We start from the raw sequence: 19,228 nt of genomic DNA, 5'->3' as shown, positions 1-19,228 counted from the left end.
TATCAGCTTATTCTCATATCAGAGGAAATAAACTTTCTCGGGGACTGTTAGATCTTTGTGTAACCTTGACTCATGTACCCCAATCTCTAATCTACTCAGTTTCTTCAAGCTCTTTTCTAGAAGATACTATGTGTGTTTAATTGGGCATAGGGACTGGATCATTACCACCTTTTCCAGGTTTGTGTCCATCTTGCCTGATGGGAGGACAACCCAACTAGTTCACAGGAAGTCAGGGGGACACTGGGCGCACCGAGGGAAAGTGACCAGATGGAGACGGAAGGACAACAGGGTAGCTAAACCAACAAGAAACAGGAGTCAAGAAAAAAATAGCAACAAAATGTATTTAAAAACAGACTTCTCCAGTTGGCATTTTGAATGAAATAGCTAACAATGAACTCCAACCCTTTATGTTGTGTTTCTTTTGCTCCTGGAGTCCTCTTGCGGCTTTAATTCTTGAAACTCAGGCAGCAGCACCAGACATTAAATCCCCAAAGGGAGAGGTATTATTAAACCTTCTGCTGGCCATTCTTTTCTGAACACAAATGGACAAATTCTTAAGCCCTCTTATTCATCTCATGATGATCATTAGGAGAAAAAAATTAAGCCAAACTTGCATATTGAAAATAAGAACAAAAACACACACAAAAAAAACCCCTGTAGATAATAAATATCGCTGATTCACTTATTTTAAACAAAGTCCAATTTTATTCACTCTTAATATCCTTGCAGTCCATTGTATACCTTCTGCACTGATCCTTGGTTCAGCAGCTGTTTGATACCTAAAGGAAGAGGGAACAAGTGATTCCATCAACAAAAATGTGATTTCTCTAGAGTTTAAAGAGCAGGTTCCATTGCGAGGCTCACAAAAGGCCATGTGACAATCGTGGATCCCAATTAAACAAAGAACTACCCATGTTCGAGTTCAGTGCGTGGGGGTCACCTCCACCCCCCACAGGCACATGCATGTCCAAGATGGCCCCTGGTCTCTTTCTGTCTCTCAGGCACCAGATCACACACCTCCCACAAAACCCTATCAAATGAGAAATGAGAAGAGGCCATCAAAATGGAAATAAAGCTCTTCAGTTGTCTTCCATTCCTTCTTCTTTGTCCTCTTTTCAGTTTTGACCTCTTTCACCGTTCTCCTTCTTCTTCCTATTTAGGACGCACCAACTGGGCGCTTGCCTCAAGCAGCCATGGCTGACGCCACCCCTCTCAGCCTCTAGCCCTTCTAATGTATACCTCATCCTTCCCTTTATGGTTTGGTCCAGCTAATTTGTTTTATGTGATTCCATTTCACACTCACACCCACACACCCTTGGTTCCAAAGCCCAGCTCACACAGCCTTTTATAAAATAGTGACAGAAGAATTTTGAATATCTCCTTTACAGAAAGTCAAATTCATTTCCTGGTCCTGTGTTTGATGTCTGATGTCCCTGGAGGGTTTTGTTTGTATTGCCCGTCCTCTTTAACCGCTGTTCTCATACTCACATACCACAGACACATAGGCACGCACGCTAATTCTCTCTCTCTCTCATTCGACTGCTCACCTTCTCTTGCTTCCTCTGTTAACTGTTCTTTTGGAAAATCCACATCGAAAGTGATTATCAAAGAGCCCTTGATGTTGTTGTTGTCAAAGTTGGGGAGCCCTTCTCCTTTTTTCCATAGCTTGGCTCCTGGTCTGGTGATCTTATCCCGGGAGATATGTACCTAGAAAGCAAAAGGGTATGGAACTGAACTAGGACTAGGACTGATACTCTTGAAATTCTAGTGAGCACTGGTGTCCAGAGCTCCTGTCACAGCTCAGCACAGCAGCAAGGATGAAGGGACAAGGGAAACACCATTAGGACATTGCAAGCCAAAGAAGTACGTTTTCAAAAGAAAAAGAAAAACCAAACATGTAATCTCCAAATCACCCGCGTGAAGGCTTTAAAAGGGCAGGAGGCAGGAAAATGGGTCTGTTTACCTTGTGGCCGTCCAAGTGAGGAATATCCATATCAAAGCCCACCAGAGACTCGACTAGTGAGATTGTCACATTTGTATATAAATCATCTCCTCTCCTTTCGAATATTGGGTGTCTAAAAACAGAACAAGGTAAAAATCATTAACTTCCATCTTCCTTTGGAAAGTGTTCAAAAGGGTTTTAGAAAAATCTTGCAAAAGGATGACTACCACTCCTTCAAACCATTAGCATTTATTAGATACTCCTTTCTGTGTAGTACTAATTGAAACTATGAAATTGTGTAAGATTTATTAAATCCTATGCTTAAGAAGCTAATAAATCAGGAGAAGGCAAAGCACATAAGTAAAACTATGAGTAATTAAGTTATAGAAAAGAGAAAGACAACTTCTGGCAGTGAGGGCTGGGTGATGGGCATCGGGAATGCGTTTGGGAAGGTCTCCAGAGCTGGGCTCAAGGCCAGGTCAGCTCTAGAGATGCAGGTAAGGTGGAAATGGGGGAGGCGGGGGTTGGGGTATGAGGGAATTCTGGCAAAGACCAAGACCCGAGAAGGTACCAGGTTTAATAGCATGTGTTCCAGCTTCTCTGGGAAGATGTGAGAAACATCAAGTAGGTAAGGAAAGCTGGGGAGAGTCCTAGAGGAAAGCAGAAGGGGAAAGTCCTAGGCAGTGAGGGCTCATTTCTCCATATTTATGTAAGAAACTTGTTCCAAGGAATCCTTAGAAGCAGAGGTATCACTGCTTTCCAAGGTGGTAACGAGAGAAATAATAAACCAGAAGCCCGAGTCCCGGGGAAAATTCTTGTATAAGCAGCACTTCATGCTGAAGAGAAGCTGTATATTATGTAATAGAAGGTTCTTTCTATGTAAAGTCTTCCATCCCTGAAGGGTGCCATGCTTCCTCAGTCGAAATCTCAGGTCTCCTTGAGTCCCATTCGTGTTTGCCTCTCTTTTACAACTCCTTACTTGTCTTGTCGATGCTTTCCTTCCAACACCTTTTGGATTTGTAGATCCCGAGTAAATATGTTAACAGCTCAATCCTCAGCCCCAATCCCAAATTTTCGGTATTGATGCAGAGTTACAAATGATCATTTAGGGTATGAAGGGCACAAAAGGGCACAAAAGACGGAAAAGTTTAGCAGTGTCCTGGTGGCTATCCATCTGTCTCTAACCCAACTCATCTGAAAAGCGGGGGCTAATGAGAAGGCCTCCAGCATCCGATCACTTACTTGACAACTTTGATTCGGAACCGCAGGTCCCCTGGCTCTCCATCCACGTGAGGCTCACCTAGTCAGAAGACATGATGGCATGTGGTACGTCATACAAGACGCACACCGCAAATCTATCTGCAGTTCACGAGAATTTTTTAAAGCCACTACCTTAGGTGTGGCCTATCAAGTCTACCTGTGAGAGCAGTGTCTCTAACTGGTTATATCAAGTTTCAGACTATTAGTGAAGATCACCTGTGTCTCAGGCACAGCAATAAATAACTTGACCTGTTGCCTAAACAAAGAAAGATTCATTGATTTCTTGACCCTAAAGTCTTAAAGCTTCTTTTCTTTCAGAAACCTTAAAGGTGAGGTCTGAGAGCATCTTATTAATGCCAACCAGAGCTACATATCTTCTCTCATTGCTGAGTTAAAATTAATCCATTAGGGTCTGAATAACCTAAATTTTGATATAACTTAGTCTACTAGATAAAAAGTTACTACGTTGTAACTTTTGGCCGTGATATTCTAAAGATAAACTGTAGTGCTACGGTTTAAGGAGAACATCCACGAAGGCCATGAAAGGCTCTCTGTGCCCTAAAACTGATCGAAGAGTGTTGGAAATGATACACGCATTTACTTGGTGGCCGTTAGGATATGGTGTGAGGTGGGGGTGGCCGGTATTCACAAGCACACAGAGAACAGAGAATTATGACAGTAAAACATCAGTATCAGTATTTCACCTTCTCCAATAAAGGGGTACTCCATGCCATCTCTCACCCCGGGTTCTATTTCTACCTCCAGTGTTCGTTCTTCATTCACTAGTCTGAGACAAAGAGAATTTAGAAAGAAAAAAATGAAAATACAAACTAAACCCCACATACACATAACTGATTTTTTCTGTTCTATCAGAGTTTTTCTTAAAAGACTATTCCGTATCTCTAGTTGACACAGCCATCTGAGATCTATTTACATCTCCTACATGCCAAAAGCCAGGGCAAAACTACTATATATTATATAAACTTGTAACTGTTGCCTCCAAAGAAGCCTGCAGTAGACTGATTACTCTGAGCTGAGTGATCAATAACAGAGAAAACTACTCACACTTATGTAAATTTGCACCTGGAAGGACAGGAATCAGAAGCAAAGTTTATCTCATCTTTTTCCTGATCCCACAAATAACTGATCTAGTTTTGACATATATATAATGTACAGTTCAATTAAATAGTTACGTTGATAACATAATCAGCAAATAGTACTTCTCTAATCTGAAATGTTAGCTGGATATGTATGACTGCTCTGCTATTCCAAGCAGGAAAAATGAAACATTAACATTTGCTTAAGTATATTCAGAAATAAAGGGCACAGCTTACTAGTTCAGAAACACAGAAGGAGATATTTAGAAGAAATACTTCTGGGAAAAATAAAAAGGTACATGTCTTTGCTCTATCCTTTGGTGGAATGTGAAAGAGAGAGAGAGAGAGAGGAGGGTGTGAGGAGATGGGGGGGAAATCTCGGTATGGACCATTAGCACTTTATTAGACAAGTGAGAGGATGCAAGTGTCTCTTGGTAGAACAGAGAAGGTGCTCCACTTACTTGACATTAGGGCACTCGTCACAGACCACCTCCTGGGTCATCTGGAAGCGCCCTGGGCCCAGCTGGGTAGTCCTCATCTCTTGCCGGCAGTTGCATTTTCGTTTGCCCGGAGCCTGCCTTGCCACGGGTTTGTTCCTAACTACCTAAGAAGTACATAGGCAACATTAGCTTTTCTGTAAAAGAGCCTTTGGTTTCCTTAACTGATGAGGGCTGCACTCGTGCTGGAGCTGGAACGTTCCTTTCTCTGGCAAGCTATCCCCCAGGGAGACCTAATGCTGACAGAAGCCTTTGTACAGGAATGAAGCAAACGGATACTTAAATGACTCAACATCTGAAGCTGGAGAAGAGAGAGGCGATTAAGAAAGAAGAGAACCGAAAAATAACGTGTATATCAGCATTTCTAAGGCACAACCAAACACCACTGAGTTAAAGCAGTTCACAGAACTGCTATCTTTTAAGAAATCTGAGCTGTGCAAAGCACAACCCCTGGAGAACAACCACAGCCTTGAAAAGCTGGTATTAGCTGCTGCCATATCATCAGCTATGATAAATCTAATGAAAACACTTCCTGGTTTCAGGCAACTCCATCTAGGACTGTTTCCCACTGCGATCTTGATTCAGATACTTAACAGGTGAGGGACACAACGATCAGCTCTCTGTAGCTGTGTGCAATGATCCCTCAAGGTTTGTGGGAACCAATACACATGAAGAAATGTATTCCTGGCTTTGCCTGTTTCATCAGTCAAACATCTAATCACAAGGCACGGGTTCATGCCGCAGGACGACACAAACGCTTGAGAGAAAAGCCCCTGACAGCCTACAAACACATGAAAGCCTAGGCCAACGGAATAAATGACAACAACAGTAATTAGAGTAGACACTCTATACCACTTACTCCGTGCCGAGCAATGCTCTGATCTTTTACATATATGAACTTGTTTGAGCCTTGCAACAACCTCATGAAGTAGATGCTGGTATGGTCTCCATTTTACAGGGGAAGTAATGAAGGCACAGAAAGGTTCAGGAACATGACCAAGGTCACGTAACCAATACACAGCAGAGTCAGCATTCGAAATCAGGCAGTCTAGCTCCAAAGTCTGTGTTTTTAACTACTATGCTCTCTCAAGGTCATTTTTCCTTGAAAAAGAATTTTCCATGGGGCCATTTAAATGGCAAGGTCACTGACATCCTTTACAACAACTGGATTTTTGTTTAGGGACACACTAACTGCGAAGAGTGATGTACACAGTGTATTAGTGATGACTGCAGACAACAGCTCCGGAGGGAACATGGGAGCTCATTAGGCTCACCTCCTTCTCCCACCTCAGCAACCTATCTTGCTCTTGAAGAAGAAACGGCCCAAATACTTTCAGTGCCCTTTCCCCCACCCTTCAGTCTGAACCACAGTATTAGAAGCCAGTGCATCCTCTGTAACCATCCAGTCCTCTTCTTTCAACTATTCACAGCAAAAGCACAGCTAAAGAAAATGCTTCTTGTCAAACTGGTACATATGCATGGACTACTGGCTATCTCTTCCAAAATCCTCGAAAAACTAAAAGAAAACATGGATTCCAGGAAATAATAAACACACAACTGGTTAGAAAACTCGAGAGATGGAATGCGGTTTTGAACTGGCATGCGTACTGGCGGCTACACCTCGGCAGCTAGCAGGGCCGCTGCGGACACCCTAGAGAAGAGTATTTGAAGTTCTGCTCCCATCTCTCTCCTAAACTGCCTTGGGACAAGCACTGTTTGGCCCCCCTCCTCCAAAACAACAGACCCCAGACACTAAACAAAACCAAAAAAACCTCCAAGAATACAAATAGAACACAGTTAAAACCACTACTCAAAGGCTTGCCCCAAGACGCTTTCCCAGGGAAAGAGAGTTGCTGATACCCATAGAGGAAATACAAGCCCAAAGGCCAAAGAAACATCTAGACACCCGAGGAGTCCAACTATACGTCCCCCACTCCCCAGAAAAGACAACAAACTGAACAAAACATATATTTTAAGCAAATGTATTAGAGAAGACAACCGAGAATTTAAAATAAGCATGGTAATATTTAAGGAGATAAGGGAAGACATTAGCAATAAGATAAGAAATAATGTAAGGATCCAGGAGAGATATTATGTATAAAAACATGAATTGAAATAAAAACCAGACAATGGGGTATTATTTAGGATGGACACAGCTGAAGAATATAGTGAGCCGAAAGTCCAAAATAAGGCACTCTCCTAGAAGGAAGCAGGGAAGGCTGAAGAACTAGAATTGTTTTTGTTTTGTTTTGTTTAACATTTAAAAGAAAGTTAAGATCAGAGAGAAGGAGAAATGCCAACAAAGAGGATTATATATTCGAAAAAATAACAGAGATAAATTTTCCAGAACTAGAAAGAGATGAATAACCTCAAATGAAATGATCCCAAAATTTTAGTAGAAAATACAGGTGACTTGATTTCCGATTTTAGGGTAGAAAAGAATTTCTTAAGACACAAAAACTAACCCTAAAAGAAAAGACTGATAAATTTGGCCACCTTAAAATTAATGACTTCTGTTCATTTTAAATAAATCTTCAATATAATGAAAACAAAGTTACAAGCTGATTGGCTATATTTAGCCAACAAATGTTAATAGTAAGAATAAGCTATTCTTAGAAATCACTAAGAAAAGGGCAAAAAAATATGGGCAAAATATGGACAGACATTTCACAAGAGAGTAAACAAATATGGCCACTAAATATATGAAAGTGTGTATCCTAATTTTGAACTGAGAAAATGCAAATCAAGACCACAATGAGATAAATTCTGCCCACTTGATAGGCAAAAATGGAGAAGTCTAACAATTCAGTTTGAGAGAGGGGGCAGATCCACAGGAGCTCTCACAAACTGGCAGTGGAAGTGCTGGCAGTATTCAACTGAGAAAAAAATATGGAGTTACCTTGTACGAATGAACATTGGTTCATATTACCCAGCAATTCCACTCTCCCGTATATGCACCCAAGAGAAATTTTTGCTCACATGTACTTGGATATATGTACAAGAATGTTCGTAAAAGCACTGTTAGCAAGTGAAACAAAACCCGGAAATAACCTACATGCCTGATACAATGTTGTCATGATAAAATTCTGTTCAGCAGAATTACAGCGACAGCAAGAGGCACCAATCTTGGTAACGTAATAGTGAGTGAAAAAAGCCAGTCCCAGAAGATAAGGTATGGTATGATAGCATTTTTACAAAGTCAAAAACAATAAAAACACAACATTATTCAGGTATTCATACAGATATAATACAACAAACAAACAAGAGTGACAAGGGAACAATAAAGACAAAACGCAGGATAGTAGCTAGCTAGCTCTGAAGGGAGGCAGAGGAATAGAAGAGGGAAGCAGCATGTAGTAGATACAAGTGGTAGTCTTCTTGTCGTTCGTTCTTGGGCTGGGCGATGAGTTCATGAAACAATAACTGTGCATCATGAACTGAGGATTATGACGAAGACAACTCAGTACATCTGGTCACTCTCCCGACCCCCAAAAGAGAGAAGGTACTCAGAAATTTGTTGTGTTTAGTCAAAAGAACAAGTTCTGGGAGTTAATATAAATAGCCGCATTGTTTGAACTTACTTCCACAAAATTTCCTGCATATACTTCTTCCAAAGTGACTTCTAGATCTACGATAATATCACTGCCTCTTGGAATATTTCTGTCTTGCTGACGAGGGGTTCCTCCAAACATGAAACCAAAATCTCCAAAAAAGCTGTGGATAAGTGTAAAATCATCAGGAAAAGAAAGCAGAGTTCACGTCTTCAATGATTTAGTTTTCTTCACATGGATACGATATTGTGTCCTACCAACATATTGTATAAAACCTGACATTTTTAATACATCAGAGTCATACATCATACACAATTTTTAATTTATACAATATCAACTATATTGCCCCCACCACAAAAAATTTTTCCTTTTAATAAATATTGTCCAGACATATAGCACAGTGCATAGAGTGTGCTGATGAATTCAAAGTTGGGCTTTGTCAATGAAATAGTAATCTGTTTTAATATCAAGGAATATCAGGATATAATGGACTTATGGAGAAAGGGCAGAGTATATAGAAGCTCAGGCAATGCTGACTCTAATGGTAATTTTGAACATTTGTAGTGTTCACTTTGTATATTTAGAAACAAGTTTTAAAGAAGCTACTGTTCTGTATAAAACTCTTGGGTACATAATTAAATAGGCTAAAAAAGCATCAGCCTTAGTAGAATTCTGGGCCTTAAGGAAGTTCTATTCTCTACAAAACCAAAATCAATTTTTGTCAATAACAAAAGCATCACTTTGAATTAATACAAACAATGACTTTCAAATGTGCAGGTATTCAATCTTAACGTTAATTTTTGATGTTAAGAAGCCTCAGATGTTAGCATAGTGATGACAACTAGGTAACTCCCTCCCACCCCACTAACTAACCAAACTTGGCGAATAGATTCCCTGAATCTTAAACAAAAACAAAGAGGGAAGATTTGCCGGGGTGGAGGTGGAGGTGGAGGGGAGGGGGTGGCTGGTGCAGATGGGAGCTTTCTCTTTCTGGTATCACTTCTAATAGCCAAGGGGAACAGGACACTTTCCTAGTAGGCTACAACAATCAAATCAATCCTGGGGAAGAGAAGGATTTCCTAATCATATTACTCATACATCTCCACAAGTCCTGAGAAATCTACTGTCACCCCCAAATACTAAATGGGGGAAACTACTGTATGCAACAGGGACTTAATTCTTTTGGGAAAGGGTTCAAAAAACACTTTAAGAATCTGAAGAAAGCCATAAACCCTCTCCCCATAGGAAAGTATACTCAAACATTTTTTTGTTTACAACTTGATTTGAAACCCCAGATTAAGATCTTCTATAGCTCATCCGGGCATACAGAAATTCACTAAGAGGGGTTCAAAGAGCGTGAGGGAAAGCGTGTATTATTCCAGCCATTTAGCACTCCCAGAATGTCATGTGCAACAGGAGATAAAGGGCCGCTACCCTAATTCCTTCCACCAATGCCGATTACCATAACTGTCCCTCTCTTGTTGATATATGAAAAAGAGGCAGTTCTCTTGTTGATAGAATGAAAAAGAGGCAGAGGGAGTAGGAATTTCTCTCTCTCTCTCTGTTTAGAATAATTTTGTGCATTAACAGTTTGCAGATTCTAAGACAGAAAAGAGACAACATATAGTGGTTTTCCAACATATAGGGAAACAGCATATAGGGACCCCCCAACATTGTCAGGGTCAATTTGGTTGACACAGTAAGCTGGATGGACAGCACTTTCAGTGCTACCTGTCTTTTTTGGAGCTTTACGAAAATAGAAGAGTGCATTCCCACGGGGAGGAGGATGATTGACCTTTTGGTCAAGAATCGGTTGAGTTTTATTCTCATCAAAAGCTCCTGACCAAGGGAGCAAGGATAAATCTTTCATAATCATCCAATGATCCATTCTCAGACACTAACACTTTGCAGATGGGCAAGTTACTTACTGTGAAAAAATGTCTCCATGGGAGCTCTGATGACCATCTTTTAATCCCTCTTCACCATAAGTATCATATTGTTTCCGTTTCTCGCTATCTGACAGAACCTGGGGACAAAAGCCCGTGGAGGAAAAGATCATGAGTTGGTAATATGTGATGAAGGTACATTCATATTTATGCCTTTTTTTAGAACTCTGATACTGTGTCTAAGATTTTTGTGGAATGCAGTTCTCATCATGTATGGTATTAAGACACGTACGTATTTTCTTCAGCAGACTACATTCTTTGACACACTGTCCATTTTGGAGCTTCCACAGTGCTCAATTCATGTCTTTACCAAAATTGGCCCAGTCACATAAAAATGCCATGAGATTCGCAATGTGGCCGTGAAGGGGAGGGCAGCAACAGGAAAGACAGGAGATGAATTCCTCAGGTTCCTTCCCATGCAGTTTGGTTCTTGTGCTCGTGTTGTTCACCTGTACGCTACAGTAGCTCTCTGAACCATAGATTAGGATAGGACTGTGACAGATTGTCATTAGTGACAGAAGCAATAAAATGGGACAGCCTTCAAATCCGTTCAGGCCTACACGTCCACACCATATAGGTGCCTCCCCTCATACACATTAGGAGACTGACAGGTCAAGGGAATCCAATGATAGGCCCTTCAGAAAGGTCTATACTGCTATATCTTCATATTCCCTTTTCCATTTGGGGGGTATGTAGAAATCCTTTTGCAGAAGAATGCTGTCTGCCATATAAGTTTAAGTTTGTAACCTTCTGAGTCTGAATTAGAGAGAGTAAAACAAACAAACAAACAAAAACCACTGCTCTGTGAAGACTGCTCAAGGACTATTTCACAGCTTGAAAAGATTGGGCCCATTCCATTTATAATACTGAAGAATATAAAAACAAAATAAGCTTCCATACTCTTTAAAATCTGCTTTCAACATGCCAAAAAAAGTGAAAGTTTCCCATCTATTTAGAGAAATCTGAAGTATACCCACACATATAGTTTTGACAACTAAATAATTTTATACCTTTGTTATTTTAAATCTCCTATTTGGGCCGCAGATTGAAGGGGAAGGTTATTTCAAACCCACACTTGCACTGGCTCGGGAAAAGAGAGGCTGGAAGGAGATGGGGCCTTGTTGACTCAGCAAAAGAAAGGGAAGACCTGCCTGGCATATATAAACAGGATACACTTTTGGCTCCAGGCTGAATGATGTGTAAGAAGCCACTGCAAAAATTTTCTTTTTCTAAATTTATCTTAAATGTTATAAGAAATTGAGTGTATGAGAGACAGCAATTCTTTTTTTTTTTTTTAAAGATTTTATTTATTTGTCAGAGAGAGAGAGAACGAGAGTGCACAAGCAAGGGGAATGGTAGGCAGAGGTAGAAGCAGGCTCCTTGCTCGATCCCAGGACCCTAGGATCATGCCCTGAGCCAAAGGCAGATGTTTAACTGACTGAGCCACCCAGGCGTCCTGAGAGAGAGAGAGCATTCTTAAAAGCAGAGACAAATGGGTTAGTTCAAAAGTGGCTAAAGTACTTGACTAAAGGCACTATGATAGTTCACGTGAAAAAAATATTTTGGTAAATATCCTTAAAAAAAATTAGCTACTTCAGGTAAGTAGAAATGGGCAGAGTTAACTTAAAAAAAAAAAACAACACCCAAAACTATTATCATGTGATCTGGACTTCCAATATGTTTACTTTCAAGTCTCCTGTGGTCTTGTCTTGACAAAGAAATGGACCCCACATTTGGGTCTATAAGAAACACCACTCCAAAACCCCCAAACAGGGACACCTGTGTGGCTCAATCAGTTAAGCGTCTGCGTTTCGGCTCAGGTCACAACCCAGGGTCCTGGGATTGAGTTCCGCACCAGGCTCCTTGCTCAGCGGGGAGCCTGCTTCTCCCTCTGCCTGCTGCTCTCCCTACTTGTGCTTTTCCTCTCTGACAAATAAGTAAATAAAATCTTTAAAACACACACACACACACACACACACACACACACACACACAAAACCCCCAAAGACTATTTTAAAGCCTCTTTATGGAGAGCAGAGGATCCTGGAATAACCCCCCCAAAACTATCCTTAAAGTTATCTGTTACAATTCACTTCCTCCTCAATTTTTTTTTGTTTTGTTTTTTGTGTGTGTCCTTTTTTTTTTTTTTTTTTTTTGTCCAAGGAATGTGATTTTATCCCATGGTCTTGGAAACTATTTTATTTTCAAAGGAAAATAAAGGTTCTTGGATGACTGGCCAATCAACCCTGAGTCTCAACTAATTAAAATGCAGCAGTAATCCTAGTTCAGTAGAGAAGACGGATCTGTATTCACAAAAGACTCTTCTACTTAACTGGGATTTTGATTTGTGAACACTAATTTATTTAAGGACCAAAGGCAATGAAGTGAGTGATACAAAGAAAAAAGAAAATTTGAACTAGTGACTAGAAAGGTTCTTAGAGTTAAATAAACTGCAATCTCATGAATGATTTATGTAGAGCTTGCTTAGGTCGCAGCTAAAGAGCAGACTCTTTAAATTTTTTTTCTTTTTTTTTTTTTTTTTAGAGACACACAGAGAGAATGAGTGAACATGAGAATGGTGGCTGAGCGGCTGAGGGCGAGGGAGAGAGAGAATCCCAAGCAGGCTCCACACTCAGCATGAAGCCCAATGCAGGGCTCGATCCCATGACCCTGAGATCATAACCTGAGCTGAAATCAAGAGCTGAATGCTCAACAAACTAAGCCACCCAGGCGCCCCAACATGGTAGACGCTTTAAAGAACATGACAAATTCTTAGCAACAGTTCCCTAAAAAACATTTTGGACTATAGGGTTCTTAGCAAAAAAATGGGAATATTTATGGGAAAAATAATGCAAAATATGGAAATCATATTATCAACAAGAACCAAAATGTTACATATAATTCAAGAGAGTCCACCAACGCTCTCAAATTTATTTGTGGGCCCTAGGTTAGGAATTTCGGTCCTATAGGATCCCTGAAGGTGTCAATAGAAGAAAGTGGGACCCATTAGCTCTAGATTTCTCCTGGGTATAAATCACTGCTTTAGTTCAGTGGATTCTTTAATCTAGGCTTTGGGATCCCTTCCTTTGGGGTTTTTCCCACTACTAAAATATTTTTCAGATTTGGTTCCAGCCTTCTCACTATCCAGGGATTTAACTTGAATTCAGAAGTTTAGCTCCATAACTTTCAGAGTTAAATTATTTTTTCCTGTGTCCTTTTAGAAAATGGGAATCACTAGAGTGATTATCACTAGAGTGATAATGCTGCAGTGTGTAACTGAAATCTGCTAAAAAAGCAGAACTTAAATGTTCTCACCATAAAAAGAAACAAATAAGTGAGATGCTGGATGTGTTAGTTATTTACATGGGCAGAGTCCTTTCACAATGTATACATATATCAAATCATCATGATGGACACTTTAAACATCTTATAATTTTGTCAATTATACCTCAATAAGGCTGAAACTCCTCCCCGACCAGGATCTCTTATTCTATTTCTAGAGGAAAAGTGAATTGCAACATATGAAAAATAGCTACCTCTTAATTTAATAGATGAAAGATTATTAGAACTTATTTATAAAACTTTTTCACCATAATGTTAAAAGAGTCTCTGTACAAGTTTTCCAAATAGTAAGTAATTTATTAAGCATTCAAAGAATATTCCTCGGTGTAATTAAAACTGAAAAAAAAAGAAAAGAAAATGGGAATAAGAATATGCCCAGCTCTACTATATTTCATGGTATCCTAGTGCAGATTAAATGAGATGATACTGATGAAAAAGTATCTTCATCTCCTGATTAGAGGCTGCAAATTACAAACTGTAGTTGTGTTTTGTTTGATCTGCACAAAAAAGAAATTTTTAAATTGAATTCGTTACCAACATTTTCCAATCAAAAGAATTACATAAAAATCTGGATTTCCACTTCTCTTGAAAAACTACATGATCTGGCAACACTGTGTTTCCATTTGCACATGGCAAAAACTGGCTGGGGTTGAGTAACAGCTGTCCCCTTGAAAATGGGCAAGAAGGCTTCAGTTTGTCACAGTCCTCCTCAATCCCTGTTGATTCCCAACATGGAGGTAGAATATTCACTGTCATGTTCTCTTATAACTGCCCTGCATGTTATGTGTCTGGTCCATGCGGGCATGTGGATTTGTAATCCTCACTTAGATTTTGTTTCTATTTCTGGCTCTAGCTCCCACACTGATTGAATGATGAGCCATCTACTCATTAATCTATCAATATTTCTTTCTTTCTTTTTTTCATCTTTTTCACCTTACTCTCCTTAATCAAACAAAAACTAATATGAAAAAATTAGGAAATAGCATATACTAATGTTAATTTTCAATACAGCACCCAGCACTACTTTTAATCTATTGCCTATTTTTAAAAAGAAGTGACCTGGGGCGCATGGGTGGCTCAGTCGTTAAGCGTCTGCCTTCGGCTCAGGGTGTGATCCCGCAGTTCTGGGATCGAGCCCCCCGTCAGGCTCTTCCACTGGGAGCCTGCTTCTTCCTCTCCCACTCCCCCTGCCTGTGTTCCCTCTCTCGCTGGCTGTCTCTCTCTCTGTCAAATAAATAAATAAAATCTTAAAAAAAAAAAAAAAAAAAAAAAGTGACCTGAAAGAAGGGAGTGTTACTTTGTGTTACACTGTCTTTTCTCTATCTGTAGGTTTTATTCATACTTCATCCTTTTTCCTGACTCACCTCATAAGCAGCACCTAGATCCTGGAATTTCTCCTGAGCTCGAGGATCATCAGGGTTCCGGTCAGGATGAAGCTGTAGGGCTAGTTTCCTGTAGGCCTTTTTAATGTCTTTTATAGAGGCACTGCGAGGCACCCCTAAGATCTTATAGAAATCTCGCCTGGGGAATAGGGAGGGAGAGAGGGTACTTCATTAAAGAGTTATACATCACATTTTTAAAAGTGAAATTTGTTCCTTTATATTTAGGTTTGTGTATGATCAAAAAGGTAGGAAAATGAAAGTATACATGTGACACACAAAAAAGAATGACTAAAAAGAGAACACATCAGAATTTGTCATGAGTCATATATTTAAGTAGTCACAATGAGAGGCTATGCACGTTTCGAACTTTGTTAGAATTATTCAAAACATCTGTGGTACACTTCCCTTAGAACTATCTTCAGGCAGAAAACTATTTTATTTATGGTCACACATTATTTTCAACCAATAACCGTATGATCAAATTAACTCTCTCTTTTTTCCTTCCCTCGATTAGTGACTTCCAATGACTTCTGGCTGTTTCTAAAGGTCAAATAAAAACCAAAGGATGATTTTCTTTATTCAAAAAGATTACATCACACAAATGTTCGAATAGTAGCTTTGTTTGGAATGTTAAACATGAAGCGACCGAAATTAACTTTAGAGGTTAACATAGAGGTTAAGCCAAAATCCAGTAAGAACCCTGAAGAAAGAATAACATCCATTTGGATGTATGAGTTGTGGTGTTTTTTTGCTAAAAGTTAGAGAAAGTATCAATCCTGCATTGCTAGTGGTTATACTGGTTTGTCTTGGTCAAGTCTTAATTATAGCCAGCTGCTGAAGCCCATATGCAGAAGCCTAAAAATCTCAGCAGCTACAAATACACATATGGCATGAGCTGGGAGATAAGGTACAGATTCACTGACCTCCTTGCAAGGGACTATGTTGGAACCAAATTAATTATAAAAGGACTCTTTGCAAGAAGGGCCAATGGATGGAACAGACTATAATAAACTTTCAGGGCAGAGACTGTACAGCCCATAGAAGACACCAAAAAGTAATCGTTGAATGAAATGAATAAATAAGCATGCTCACAAAAACCTACTCCTATTGCCAGCGTCACTTTAGCCATCAAAAATTATTCTGAAAATGCATTTCTCAACACAGGGGATGGGAAAGTTGTTCACAGTGGACATGCTAGTGTAGTAGTGATGGTGATTTTAAAATGCAGTGGGGATAAAATGCATTGGGGTCCCAGGTGATACAAGACAGAACATTCAAAAAATTATTTCAAGAGCTCTTAGTCTCATTTTGGAAAGTCATTTAATCATTTCAGGTATAAGTTTGTAAAAGTATCACCTCCAAGGGATTTCACAAGAATTAATTAGATGCTTTATCCTCCCCCCAAAAATCTGCAAACACCCCTGAGATCTCGAGACAAGGGCTAAATAAATCAAAAGGTTCACTAAAATTAATAACAAAAGAGCTGTTTAAAGAATGAGGCTTACTTAGAATATGCTTAATATAAAAATGGCTAAGTAACAGCCCAGAAAAATCAGGGAAAAGATGACTGGCATAGTTCAGCATCAATATTACAGTTCCCCAAAGACTTCTTTATAAAAAGGCTTGTGTTTAAAGCTACAGAATTAACAATATTCATAATGACATTTTGTTTAAACATCTTTGGATATGTGTTGCTTTAAGTGAAGTACTAACAAAAACATACTAAGAAAAACAATAAAGCATTACCTAGAAGAAATTAATTTTTTTTAGTAATTTAAAATGTTTCACAAGGAAAAAAATGACAAAGTTCAAGCATATATGCACAGGGAAAAAAACTTTTAAGAAATAACAAGCACTTTAAAGTTTAAAGCTTTGCTAAGCAGCATCTCCTCCAGTTACAGAAACTTACAAACTGTTAGAAGCTAAGACTACAATTTCCCCACATTCTAAAATATGAGCCTGGCATATCATATCCTGTGGTCACCAGACTTTAGGATCACAGATCTAAAGGCTGGAAGGATCCTTAAGAGTTCAGGTGGCCCTACTCCCTTCATACAGGGGGCACCTTATTATCTTCACGTTACAGATGAGAATTTAGGTGGCTCTTTCGGAGGCACAGAATTTGTAAGTGGGGTGGGGATGGGTGGTGTTGAATGCTAGTTCACTACCTGTTGGCGAAATGCTCTTCGCGTTCATAAGATCATAAAGCTTCTCAAGAATATACCATGGAGAGAGACAGTGAAGCATGATGAGGCTTAGGCTGAATTATCTCAAGAAGCTGAGAAGTACAAGAACTCTCCAAAGAGTCTGCCTTGCTCCCTCAATCCAATTTCTTTCAGTCCCAGCATGGCTTCCCTACCTTTTCTCACTTCCTCACTCAGCCTCCCATCATAACCCACCCACTTTAATGTCAGCCCCCACCCCTCCCAGTGGCTTGTTGCAGGCTCAACATTGTATGGTCTTCTTCTGCAGCTCAGCAGCAACCCCACCCCCACGGGGTGTCTGGCACTGCATCCAAATCCCACTCCTTTGGGCAAATCTAGCTCTAAGGGCCTCTGGACCTAAGCCCCTCTCACTCATGCCACCCACTGCTCTCCTCTCCACCCCGCCAGCCTGGCCCACACGACCCATTCTTCTGCCCCTACCGCCTCACCTCAGCAACTCCCCTCTCCACTCACTCAGTCTGGCAATGCTCCCTCATCCCCAGCCAAGACTGACAGACTCACGGGCCCCGTGCCCGTGGGTGCCTGTTCCTCACCCGGCGATCACGGCCCCAAGGAGGTACAGCAGCAACAGGCAGAAGGTGCCCAGGTTCTGCGGGGCCATGGTTTCTCGGTGCCGGCCTCTGTGCCGGTCCCTAGCCCACACGCTCCTCACAGCCTCCGCCGCCGCCGCGTCGGCTCACCAGCCCACCCGGCGCTGAGAGGCCGCCTCACACCGGGGTCTCCTCCTTGGTCCGGAGCGACAGCTAGCTCTCCCCCTCCTCTGCCAGTCCACTTCCCGGGAGTCCCGAGTCCCCGTGAGAGAAGCCCCCAGCAGGCGAGAGCCAATCGCTGGTCGGGACATCACACGCGGCCGGCGCCTCGCAGCCAATCAGCGCAGTACACTTCACCTCCGAGGCGGTGCGGGCGGCCAGTTAGGCCTCCGAATTGCAGCCGCAGCTCCGGACCAATTAGAGGAGGAAACGTCAGACAGTCGCGCCGCCGCAGGAATCCGCTCAGCCCCGGTAGCCGCGAGTCGTAGAAAATTACGTAAAAAGGCGGTGGGCGCGAACCGGTGCCAAGAGAGGGCACCCGAGGTACATGAATTCCCTCCCGCCCTCCACCTCGGACTCTCCACCAATCACAAGGCTCCTCCTCCAGCACTGACCAATTACGGGAGGGAGGGTTTATCTTGTTACAAGTCTGGGAATTTCATTCATATTGAGCTTTACGCTGGATGCGGGAGCGGAGGGACACGGGAGAAATGGGCGGAGACAATTACACGACGGCGACCGGAGGGCGGACGCATTGCTTAAGAGATCTTATTTTACCCTCTTGGAACAAGGCCGGAAGAAAATTGCCTCAGTTTCACCAAGAGGCCGTGGAGGCAGACAGATTAGATTCGGATTCAGCTTCCATCACTTAACGTTGAGAACATCCCCCTTCCCTTGCCCTCCAGTCTAGCCTTAGCTTTCTTTACAAACCTGAGGCAGAACATTTTACTGGCAGTGTTGTGAAATTTTAATGGGAGAAAAGCTGTAAACCGTCTAGCACAGCGTCTGACACAGTAAACACACAATGAATAACTATTATCACACTTAGGAGAACTCTTTGATTCCCCGCACCTACTGTTCATGACAAAATTCTAGGTGTCTTCCTTGATTCCGCCCCCGTATTCCCGATCCACATCTTTGCATTTAAAATATATCTTGAATCTGTCCATTACTGTACATCTCCAGTACCTCTCTAGGCCAAGTCACACCATCACTTACCTAGCAAGACCTCCTAAGTGGTCTCCCTGCCTCCACTCTTAATATTTTACTATCTCTTGTTAACTCCTGACCCCCAGCCCCATGATTTTTTGCAAACAAGTCAGAGCATGTCATTCCCCTGCTCAAAACCCCGAATGGCTTTTCATTGCACTTAAAATAAAACCCCAACTCTTTAGACTAGCTTACAGAACTCTGTGTGTCTTAATAAAGCTGGAAAAAAAAAATCTTAAAGCCTAGTA

General features: G+C 41.1%; 1 protein-coding gene across 1 annotated transcript; it reads right to left on the bottom strand.

The window, feature by feature from the left end:
• Positions 1-315: 315 nt before the first annotated feature.
• DNAJB11 (DnaJ heat shock protein family (Hsp40) member B11) lies at positions 316-18,088 on the bottom strand. The gene is made up of 10 exons (XM_026497058.4): positions 17,775-18,088; positions 14,999-15,155; positions 10,276-10,373; positions 8,378-8,510; positions 4,761-4,903; positions 3,907-3,989; positions 3,185-3,242; positions 1,964-2,075; positions 1,548-1,707; positions 316-779 (listed from the first exon to the last, which is right to left on the bottom strand). Exons 1-10 carry the CDS (start codon positions 17,840-17,842, stop codon positions 715-717), a joined length of 1,077 nt encoding a protein of 358 aa, XP_026352843.1. The 5' UTR covers positions 17,843-18,088; the 3' UTR covers positions 316-714.
• Positions 18,089-19,228: the final 1,140 nt, after the last annotated feature.

The sequence above is a fragment of the Ursus arctos genome, unplaced genomic scaffold (assembly GCF_023065955.2).
Source record: "Ursus arctos isolate Adak ecotype North America unplaced genomic scaffold, UrsArc2.0 scaffold_4, whole genome shotgun sequence".
Taxonomy (NCBI): domain Eukaryota; kingdom Metazoa; phylum Chordata; class Mammalia; order Carnivora; family Ursidae; genus Ursus; species Ursus arctos.
This window is presented reverse-complemented; position numbering and strand designations above follow the sequence as displayed.

Coding starts and splice junctions, on each gene's coding strand:
- DNAJB11 (XM_026497058.4), bottom strand. CDS start 17,842: ATGGCCCCGCAGAACCTGGGCACCTTCTGCCTGTTGCTGCTGTACCTC. Junction 15,156..17,774: donor CTTGGGGCCGTGATCGCCGG/GTGAGGAACAGG, acceptor CCTATTCCCCAG/GCGAGATTTCTATAAGATCT. Junction 4,904..8,377: donor ATGCAGGAAATTTTGTGGAA/GTAAGTTCAAAC, acceptor TGTACTTCTTAG/GTAGTTAGGAACAAACCCGT.